The sequence below is a fragment of the Triticum dicoccoides genome, chromosome 1B (genome assembly GCF_002162155.2).
Source record: "Triticum dicoccoides isolate Atlit2015 ecotype Zavitan chromosome 1B, WEW_v2.0, whole genome shotgun sequence".
Lineage (NCBI taxonomy): Eukaryota > Viridiplantae > Streptophyta > Magnoliopsida > Poales > Poaceae > Triticum > Triticum dicoccoides.
In genome coordinates, this window is record NC_041381.1 from 671,345,535 (window position 1) to 671,357,009 (window position 11,475).

At 52.5% G+C, this 11,475-nt stretch overlaps 1 protein-coding gene across 1 annotated transcript in view; it reads left to right on the forward strand.

Annotated features, from left to right (window-relative positions):
- LOC119349546 overlaps positions 1–1,265 on the forward strand; it is an 8,311-nt gene extending 7,046 nt beyond the window's left edge. Inside the window, exon 7 of the mRNA XM_037617591.1 lies at positions 596–1,265. Within this exon, the coding sequence (XP_037473488.1) occupies positions 596–1,031 (436 nt within the window). The 3' untranslated portion in view covers positions 1,032–1,265. The remainder of the gene's footprint in view (positions 1–595) is intronic.
- Positions 1,266–11,475: the final 10,210 nt, after the last annotated feature.

Here is an 11,475-nt window from a genome sequence, read left to right on the forward strand (position 1 = left end):
CATACAGGGGGAAAAAAATTCTACGAGACCAGGTCTCACGGGTTAGCAGGTGAGACCCATCCTGATGGATGACACGTGGCATTCACAAATCACAAAGCATCTACCCCACCCTCACCTGAAATCAAGGGGGAGAGATTAGATGCTTTGTGATTTGTGAATGCCACATGTCATCCATCAGGGCGGGTCTCACCTGGTTTATATGAGACCTGGTCTCATATAATTTTTTTTCCCATACAGGGTTTTTTCTTTCATTTTTAACTATTGATAATCACCTCGGTGGCGGCCGGGGCCAATCGCATGAAATTTCTCGAGCAAACCGTGCGAGCCCGTTGGTTCTTCTTTTCCGCTTTTGTGTAGTTTCCCCAAGCAATTCGTGTTTCAGGATACCTGTCTGGTTGACATGGAATATAGTACTGTAGTTCATATCTTTTCCTACTGCATATACGAATTTTAAAGAAACTATTTCCAGATTGCTCGATGGTCGATTCACTGAACTTTGAGAACGAAATCCGCAACAAAATATTATTACTGGGCTCGTACCAATTCGTACTGAGATCTCATTCTTACTTCATGTATACACTATGCTTTCTCCCAGAGGACCTAGCCACCCTGCAGCTGCAGAGGAATCGAGCACGACACCACTAACCAAGACGCCCGGGTCTGCCTGGCTGGTTGCATCTTCTGCGGCGAATCACATGACCGGCGACGTGAGCCAGCTGACGGATTGCACGCCCGCGCCGGCCGATCTCGTCGTCCAGGTTCCCAACATGGGGTCTAGGCGAGTCCACAACATTGGGTGGCTGAGAACGGCGACCATGTCTCTCCAGAATGTGTACTACGTCCCTGGGCTCGACAAGAACCTGGTCTCCAGCAGCCAGCTCGCCAAACTTGGCTACACCATCACCCTCGGCCCTTCGGAGTGCCGCGTCACCAAGAACGATCAGAGCCAGACCCTTGTGGGGATGGCTCATTTCACCGATGATTACCTGTTCGAGCTGGACTTCCTCAGGGTTCCTTCCTCCACCGGCTGATGGTGCCCTGCCTGCCATCTATCGACTGTGTGATCGTCACTGCCTACATCATAGAAGTTGGAGAGTAATGATGAATATATGCATACATGCCGCAGTCTTGTTGTAATAATTACATATAATGTGGATGATTATGTCGTGAGATTGGAGTGTTTTTAGATAGTTACTGTGATTTTCAGTACTCTACATTCATTATACCCAGAACATGCCAATCTAACTACTCCTATGTTGAATCCATGAATGGCATGTTTTGTTACATGTTCAGTCTGTACTGCAAGAGGTTGTGTGTACTGATCATACTTTCCTTTTGCTGTTGGTTTGCTGCATGGTTGCCGCTGCCTATACAGTAATTAGTCTGGGACTCTGGGTTTGAATCTTTTCATGGTTTCTAGCTTCTCTTGCGAATTCAATAATTTAACCTTCATTTTGCAAAACTGTTCCATGTTGCTTGTGTTAGATGTGTATAGTCTCTTTTCGATATATCCCCACTGTATAAGGGGTTTCCTGCACTTTACCATACATGTATATGTATTGGCCTTTGGCCCTCAGTAAAGATCAGTTGTTGTTTATCCAACATGGTATCAGATGTTAGGTTCCCCTCTCACTCGCACGCTGCAACTCCGTGCTAGCTCTTCCCTCGATCCATCCACTGCCAGGTCCGGCTCTCCTCGCCGTGGGTCCGGCTACCCCGGCTCTCCTCGTGGCTCTCCTCATCGCGGATCCGGCCACCCGCCTCGGGCTCGTGCCCGCAGCCGCCCATAGGCGCCGTCCCGCGTCGCCTCCACCCGCGGCCGCTGTTGCTGGCTCCGTGCAGCGCCCGGCCACCGTCGGCTCCCCGCAGCCCCCTGCCGCCGCCGGCTCCCTGCAGCTCCCGGCCGCCGCCGGGGCTCCTCCCGGCCTGCGCCCCGCCTCCTGGCCTGTGCCCAGCCGCGCCCGGCGGGTGCCTTGGGGCTGCCTCTGTTGCGCCCTGTCGGTCGGTGAGGTCGGGCGAGCCTGCAGGCCCTCGGGCTCCGCGTTGACCCCGGGAGGTGCCGAAGTCTCCTCCCCACGCGCTCTCCTGCCCACTCGTGAGCAGTTCGGGTCTCCCGCATATTGTTCGGGCCTCTTGCTTCCGGACACAGTTCGGGTCGAGCAGCGCTGACTCAAAAAAAAAGGAGAGAGAAGCAGCAAAGAGTGACTACCTCATGTCCTCCTCGGGCTATGTCGATGTTCCTCGGTGCTCGGTGATCTTCGATGGCACCAACTATGCAGAGTTTGTGGGTTTCATGCGTATTCACATGCACGGTCTTCTGCTGTGGGGCGTTCTCTCTGGCGAGGTACCCTGTCCGCCCTGCCCTGTTGCTCCGGTGGCTCCTGTTCCGCCAGTGCCCCCGGTGCTTGTTGCTGAGGCTTCTCAGGCTGACCGGGATGCAGCCAAGGCTCTTGATGATGCTGCAGTTGATGCCTATGATCAGCAGGTATCCGCATATTCCGATGCTCTTTCTGTCTACCGGGATGATCTGTCTGCTTTCACTCAGTGGTGCAATGATGATGCTCGTGCTGCTGCTGTTCTCACTGCGAGTGTCCTCCCTCAGTTTTCTTCGGAGTTCATGGGCCTCGACACTGTTGCAGCTATGTGGTCCTATCTTTGTCAGCGCTATCAGCCCTCTAGTGATGCTCTACACCTCTCTGTAGTGCGTCAGGAGCATGCTCTTCAGCAGGGTGACTCGTCTGTTGATGAGTTCTACTCACAATGCTCTGCCATCTGGCGTCAGCTTGACTCACTGCGGACAGTTGTTTGTGGCACTTGCCATTGTTGCCAGACTACGAGATCTGACTTGGAGTTTCAGAGGGTCCATGAGTTCTTATCTCGCCTGCGGTCTGAGTTTGAGCCTCGACGTGCTCACTTGCTCGCTCATGGTCGTGTTCCTATTTCGGAGGTGCTTGCAGAGCTTCGTGCTGAGGAGACACACCTCCGATCTGCTGGTCTGCTTGTGGTTCCTACTGTTCTTGCTGCCCGCGCTATTGTGTCTTCTGGTCCACCGCTCCTGCCCGCACCTCCAGGGGGGCGGGTTACACTCCTTCAGGAAAGGGCCGGTCGCGCTCGCACACCTTCTGTGGCTACTGCAACAGGCCAGGTCACCTAGAGTCAGATTGTCACAAGAAGCGGAGAGACCTGAAGCGCTCTTCTTCTAGCGGTACTCGTGCGTCTTCCTCGGCTTCGTTGCTCACTGACCAGGATATTATGCGACTCAAGCACATGTTGGCCTCATCTGGTTCTTTCTCGACGGGTTCTGTTGCCGCTGTGACAGCCACCATCACTCCGCCCCAGCTTGATCTCATTCTGACAGGTTGTTAACATTGGAACTGCTGGGTCTCGCTTAAGAATGAAATGTAGTAGTTGGATTGGCAAGAACTTCCTCTGTTCATTCCAAACAATATTACTCCATTTTATTTCTTTTTTGCTTTTTAATCATGAGACATGTAAACCTCTATTCATTTGGATCCGTTACCATATTATCTTACGAAGGGCCGTAGGCTGATCTGTTACCATATTACTCCCTCCATTCCTAAATGTAAGTCTTTTTATAGATTTAAATAAGAGACTACATACGATATTCAAACTCAGATTACTTCCCAAAGATTGTGCTTCAATTAAACGACTCATGGTGGCGGGTCTGGATATGCTCTCGATCTAAGGCACGGGGGACTCCAAGAAAATCTCCGGAACTGTTCGTGATGTTGTGGGGAACATCGAGCTGGAGGAGGCCATTAACAAGGATCAACTCATGTAGTTTTGGGCGGATATGACTGACAACGACTTTGAGCCGTGGTTTCACATTTTCTTCGAACATGTAAGCTATGTTGGGTATAATTATTGCACCATCATTGGAATAAGTCAATCAAACCTACTGGTGAAATTTATCTTAAAGGTGTGTGACACTAACATGTATGCATAAACAACATTGTGGATCTTGGAACTTTACAACAATGAAAGAATTGTGCATGCGCATAGATACTATGACAAGTATTTCAGCTAAGCTCTACTTTTGGTAACAAATTTCGTTGATTGTAGCAACACACGGGGAGTTGGCTAGTACTATATGCCAAAAGTGTTGGCCGAGTTAATTGCACAAAACTATCACATTTGCGGCCAAGTTTGTAGAAAATCACCAAGTCGGTAATCCGTTGCAAAAATCGCCACGTTTGCATTAAATTGTTGCAGAAAGCACTGATCGGGTGATTTAGCCCATTTGATCATTTTCTGACAAGTAGGACCGGATTGTAAGAAGTTGACTTGGCAAAGAATTGATAGAAACACCCCTGGAATCCAAAACAAAACGCAATCAACACCCCCCTATGGACAACTACCAGTGAGCTCCTCCATGCGCCGCACCCTCTCTTCATCCCATTCTTGTTTCTGCTCGCGCAGTTCGCTGCCTCCCGCCCGACCCGCAGTGCATCTGCCCCTGCCTCCCTTGCAACCCCATCGGACGACCACCTCCGCCACTTGCCTCAAGACGGCCGCCGTCCCACACGACCATAGCCCGGTTTGCCAACCACCATGGGTGCCTGCGCTGGCGACCCTGCTTGCAGCCTCCCATGGTGCCCCTCGCTGGAGGGCAACGACGAGCTCACAGGGCGTGCTGCTTCTCGTCCTTGTCCAGGAGCGACAACGTCCGCGCCATGGACTGGCAGCAGAGGTCGGGGGCAGTCGAGGCCACTCGGATCTGGGCGGCGCACACACTGGTCGGGTAGGAGAAGGGCACGACGGCTCAAGGCATATGGCTCATCGCGTAGGAGGAGGGAGTGCCGCGGTAAAAAGCTCGTTGGCAGAGGGACGACACCTCGCTGGAGGTCCTGGCCAGCATCGTGGACGACGCATGGCGCGGAGGAGGAGATGAGGAAAGGCGGGGCCAGCGGTGGGCTTTCAGCCGCGGCCGCAGGAGCCGATGGGTGCGGCGTGGTTGGGTGCAAGGGGAGGCGGTTGTGCCTCCCCCTATTGGATCGAGAGGCTGTTTGGTTGCTACCCTGACCGATGTGCCTGAGATTATTCCCTGCCTGACAGTAGCCTGAGCGTGCTAGAAAAATTGCCTGGCCAGGCACACATTTTATTCTAGGTTGTGTTTGATTGCCATCATGAAACTGTGCCTATGTGCATAGAAACTGCAGGCAGTGTTTGGTGAGGGAAGGGAAAAGTCAAAGCGCGGTGGAATGAGAGAGATTTTGCTCAGGCGGGAGGGATGGAATCTTTAACAATCTCAAGCATCTAATTTCCTAGGCCTGACTCAGGCATCTTGGCACAGGCAGAGATGTCAGGCTAAAAATCGCAGGGCGGCAACCAAACAAACATCAGGCTAGTCACAGGTCAGGCAACATTGCCCAGGGCAGCAACCAAACAGCCCTCGAGAGCAGGGGATCGGGAGCAGGGCATTATATTTTTGGATCCAGAGGTGTGTATGTAATTATTTTGCCAAGTCAGCTCCTTACAAATTGGCCCTAACTGTCAGAAAGTGATTAAACTGGCCAAATCACCCGATAAGTGCTTTCTGCAACAAGTTTAGGGTCAAATCACCCGATCAGTGCTTTCTGCAACAAGTTTAATGCGAATGCAGTGCTTTTTGCAACAGATTACGGACTTGATGATTTTCTGCAAACCTAACTGTAAATGTGGTGGTCCTTTTGCTTTTAACTCTATGCTGGCCAAAGCAAGCATGCAAGTTAACAACTACTCACTCCTTCCATTAATATAAAAGCGTTTTTGACACTAGTGAGCTGCAGGGGAATCAGGCACAACACCACTAACCAAGACGCCCGAGCCTGCTTGGCTGGTTGCATCTTGTGCGGCGAATCACATGATCGGCGACGAGAGCGAGCTGACAGATTGCACGCCCGCGCCGGCCGATCTCGCCGTCCAGGTTCCCAACATGGGGTCTAGGCGAGTCCGCAGCATGGGGTGGCTGAGAACGGCGACCATGTCTCTCCAGAATGTGTACTACGTCCCTGGGATCGACAAGAACCTGGTCTCCAGCAGCCAGCTCGCCAATCTTGGCTACACCATCACCCTCGGGCCTCGGCCCTTCGGAGTGCCGCGTCACCAAGAACGATCAGGGCCACACCCTTGTGGGGAAGGCTCATTTCACCGAACCTGTTTGAGCTGGACTTCCTCAGGGTTCCTCCCTCCACCGGCTGATGGTGCCCCGCCTGCCTTCTATCTACTATGTGGGTGTTACTGCCCCAAATCATAGAGGTTGGAGAGTAACGATGAATGCATACATGCCGCAGTCTTGTTGTAATAATTATATACAAGGTGGATGATTATGTCGTGAGATTGGAGATTTTGGAGTATTTTTAGATAATTACGGTGAGTTTCAGTACTCTACATTCATTATACCCAGAACATGCCAATCCAACTACTCCTATATTGAATCCATGAATGGCATGTTCTGTTACATGTTCGGTCTGTCATGGCAAGAGGTTGTGTCTACTGATCTTACTTTCCTTTTGCTGTTGGTTTGCTACATGAATGCCGCTGCCTAGACAGTAATTAGTCTGGGACTCTGAGTTTGAATCTTTTCATGGTTTCTAGCTTCTCTTGCGAATTCAATAATTAAACCTGTTTTGCAAAACTGTTCCATGCTGCTTGTGTTAGATGTGCATAGTCTCTTTTCGGTATATCCCCATTGTATAAGGGGTTCCCTGCACTTTACCACACATGTATATGTATTGGCCTTTGGCCCTCAGTAAAGATCAGTTGTTGTTTATCCAACATGGTATCAGAGGTTAGGTTCCCCTCTCACCCGCACGCTGCAACTTCGTGCTAGCTCCTCCCCCGATCCATCCACTGCCAGGTACGGCTCTCCTCGCCGTGGATCCGGCCACCCCAGCTCTCCTCGCGGCTCTCCTCATCACGGATCCGGCCACCCGCCTCGCGCCCGTGCCCGCAGCCGCCCGTAGGCGCCGTCCCGCGTCGCCTCCACCCGCGGCCGCTGTTGCTGGCTCCGTGCAGCGCCCGGCCACTGTCGGCTCCCCGCAGCCCCCGGCCGCCACCGGCTCCCTGCAGCTCCCGGCCGCCGCCGGGGATCCTCCCGGCCTGCGCCCCGCCGCCTCCTGGCCTGTGCCCAGCCGCGCCCGTTGGGTGCCTTGGGGCTACCTCTGCCGCGCCCTGCCGGCCGGTGAGGTCGGGCGAGCCTGCAGGCCCTCGGGCTCCGTGTTGACTCCGGGAGGCGCCGAAGTCTCCTCCCCGCGCGCTCTCCTGCCCACTCGTGAGAAGTTCGGGTCTCCCGCATACTGTTCGGGCCTCTCGCTTCCGGACACAGTTCGGGTCGAGCAGCGTTGACTCAAAAAAAAGGAGAGAGAAGCAGCGAAGAGTGACTACCTCATGTCCTCCTCGGGCTATGTCGTTGTTCCTCGGTGCTCAGTGATCTTCGATGGCACCAACTATACAGAGTTTGCGGGTTTCATGCGTATTCACATGCGCGGTCTTCTGCTGTGGGGCGTTCTCTCTGGCGAGGTACCCTGTCCGCCCTGCCCTGTTGCTCCGGTGGCTCCTGTTCCGCCAGTGCCCCCGGTGCTTGTTGCTGAGGCTTCTCAGGCTGACCGGGATGCAGCCAAGGCTCTTGATGATGCTGCAGTTGATGCCTATGATCAGCAGGTATCCGCATATTCCGATGCTCTTTCTGTCTACCGGGATGATCTGTCTGCTTTCACTCAGTGGTGCAATGATGATGCTCGTGCTGCTGCTGTTCTCACTGCGAGTGTCCTCCCTCAGTTTTCTTCGGAGTTCATGGGCCTCGACACTGTTGCAGCTATGTGGTCCTATCTTTGTCAGCGCTATCAGCCCTCTAGTGATGCTCTACACCTCTCTGTAGTGCGTCAGGAGCATGCTCTTCAGCAGGGGGACTCGTCTGTTGATGAGTTCTACTCACAATGCTCTGCCATCTGGCGTCAGCTTGACTCACTGCGGACAGTTGTTTGTGGCACTTGCCATTGTTGCCAGACTACGAGATCTGACTTGGAGTTTCAGAGGGTCCATGAGTTCTTATCTCGCCTGCGGTCTGAGTTTGAGCCTCGACGTGCTCACTTGCTCGCTCATGGTCGTGTTCCTATTTCGGAGGTGCTTGCAGAGCTTCGTGCTGAGGAGACACACCTCCGATCTGCTGGTCTGCTTGTGGTTCCTACTGTTCTTGCTGCCCGCGCTATTGTGTCTTCTGGTCCACCGCTCCTGCCCGCACCTCCAGGGGGGCGGGTTACACTCCTTCAGGAAAGGGCCGGTCGCGCTCGCACACCTTCTGTGGCTACTGCAACAGGCCAGGTCACCTAGAGTCAGATTGTCACAAGAAGCGGAGAGACCTGAAGCGCTCTTCTTCTAGCAGGACTCGTGCGTCTTCCTCGGCTTCGTTGCTCACTGACCAGGATATTATGCGACTCAAGCGTATGTTGGCCTCATCTGGTTCTTTCTCGACGGGTTCTGTTGCCGCTGTGACAGCCACCATCACTCCGCCCCAGCTTGATCTCATTCTGACAGGTTGTTAACATTGGAACTGCTGGGTCTCGCTTAAGAACGAAATGTAGTAGTTGGATTGGCAAGAACTTCATCTGTTCATTCCAAACAATATTACTCCATTTTATTCCTTTTTTGCTTTTTAATCATGAGACATGTAAACCGTCATTCATTTGGATCCGTTACCATATTATCTTATGAAGGGCCGTAGGCTGATCTGTTACCATATTACTCCCTCCATTCCTAAATGTAAGTATTTTTAGAGATTTAAATAAGAGACTATATACGAAGTAAAATAAGTGAATCTACATTTAAAATATGTCTATATACATCCGTATGTAGTTCATACTGAAATCTCTAAAAAGACTTATATTTACGAACGGAGGGAGTATATTTCAGTGTGTATAACATTCTATCGCTGTCGATTTGTTATCGTATCTAATTTTCAGTCGGGTGTCTTCACCGTTCTCTTAATTAGGCATTCCTGAATTGTTTGCCTGTTTTACCATTGCTACTACGCCTTTATATGTAACAGCTTTGAAACCAACCAAACTGTGAATAATAGACACTTTTCTCTCACATTAGATAAAGAGAGATACATGAGCACAAATACGACCAAACTGGAGGATAGAGAATACATGAATACAAACTGAGACAGCCAAAAGCAGAGTACAACTTCCGGTACGATTGTGCTTGTATTCAGAGTCTATTATATTGTACTCACATACATAAATACATGAAAAGTGCTATTATTGTACTCAAAGCAAGGTAGGAAGGCTGTAATAATTTACCAATTCAGCAACAGTTTACATCCCTTTTTTGTTAGTGACTGCAAGAAACAACAATCACAATGAAGAAACTGTGTGGTCTTGTAGATCAAGATTCAGACATACCACGTACTAACAAATAATAACAACAGATTGAGGGTAGCAAGGGAATGGCGACCAATTAATCCAGAGATACATGATTACAAAACATCAATCCAGAGGTACATGAATACAAGGCAGAGATACATGAGTGCAACCGCCAAATCAAAGAAACCAGAGATACATGACTACAACTAGAGACTTAAGGAGAGAGTACATATTGTAGTGAGTTGAAAGCATCACGACAGAGTTCATTGCAGAGGAAGATACACGACATCTTTCAACGGAAAAGTAACTTGAGATGCGTTTTAACGACACTGTTCTTCGCGTGTTCTGTGATGATCCATACGAGGGTCGTGAGCTCGCCGCCGCAGCTGAGCTGCTTGGCATGAGCATCCCTTCCAGCTACTAGCTAGCTAGCTAGCTTTGCCCTACGCGGTCGCCGCTTCTGATCGCTGCCACTGCTTCCGTTCGCTGCCGCCGCGCGAGCCATCTTCTGCGCCGCCGCCGCATCTTGCTCCGCTGCCGCCGCGCGCTGTCCCATCCGCGCCGCTGCTGCGATGTCGTCCGCCGCTATGTCTGACGCCCAAACCACCGGCGCCATCGTCTCTTCCCCCGTCGCCTCGATCCCCGCCGTGCTTGCCGTCCCGACGATCTCCATCCGCCTCGGTCGTCACAACTTCATGCTCTGGGGGGGCATCACTAGCACCGTTCTTGCCGGTGCCAACCTCCACGGACACCTCGATGGCACCAAGGCGGCACCGGCCAAAACACTCGTTGTCGGCACCGGCGACGCTGCTACCACCATCACCAACCCGGAGTACCATCAATGATGGGTTCAAGATCAGCGCGTCAAGGGGCTTCTTCTCACCTCCATGGATGAGGATATTGCATGCCAACTCATTGGCTGCGAGTCGGCGCATGCGGTATGGACAGCCGTCGCCGCCATGTTCGGCGCCCAGAGCCGCGCCAATGTCCGCCACATCCGGCGGCAACTTCAGACGCTGAGGAAGGACGATGTGTCTGCCGCGGAATACATGCACAAGATGAAGGCCCTGGCCAACACTATGGCCGCGGCCGGCTCTCCGATCCGTGATGATGAGCTTATCGATCACATCCTCACCGGCCTCGGCTCCGCCTACAACTCCATCGCCGCCTCCTTGGGCGTGAGTAACGCACCCATGCCCTACTCCAGTTTTTACTCATTGGTTCTGTCCTTCGAGGCGCTGCAGGCACAATAGAGTGCGGTGGAGGGGTGGTCTCCCTCCGCGAACGCCGTGACCCGTTTGGGTTCGTACGGCGCGGGCGGTCGCGCGCCCTACTCCGATCCCTATCCCTCCATTGGTGGGGGGCGCCCGGCTGATGGACATGGTCAGCCAGGGCAGAACCGCCAGGGCGGTAATGGCGGCAACACTGGCGGCCGCAACCGCAACGCTGGTTATGCCGGCAATGGCCGGCAAGGTTGAGGAGGCAACGCCGGCAACAACAACTGTGGAGGAGGTGGGCGTCGCAATCGCTGGCGTCCCCGGTGCCAAATTTGCAAGAACTGGGACCATGAAGCCGACGACTGCCGCAAGCGCTATGATCAGGATCACAACTCCCGCACCGCAAACTCGGCCTACACCAACACCGCCGACTTCCCTTGGGTGCTGGATACCGGGGCTACGGATCACTTGACCAATGATCTTGAGCGCCTCCGGGTTCACGAGCACTATGACGGCAAGGATCAGGTTCAGGTGGCCAATGGTGCAGGTTTGTCTATTTCACACATTGGTCATTGGTGTTTACCCGGTTCATCTCTTCAACTGCGTAACATCCTTCATGTTCCACACATCAACCAGCATCTTCTCTCTGTTTATCTTCTTCTTTGTGATAATGACGTCTTTGTTGAATTTCACCGTCGTTTTTTCCTTGTTAAGGACAAAGCAACCAGGCGCGTCATCCTTCACGGTAGAAGTTACGGGCGGGGTCTATCCGGTCCCCTTTGCTCGTGCGTCATCTTCATCGTCTCGCCGTGCCTCCTCTGGTGTTCGAGTTTCGTCGTCGCAATGGCATCAACGTCTTGGTCATCCTACAAATAATGTGGTCACTTCCATTG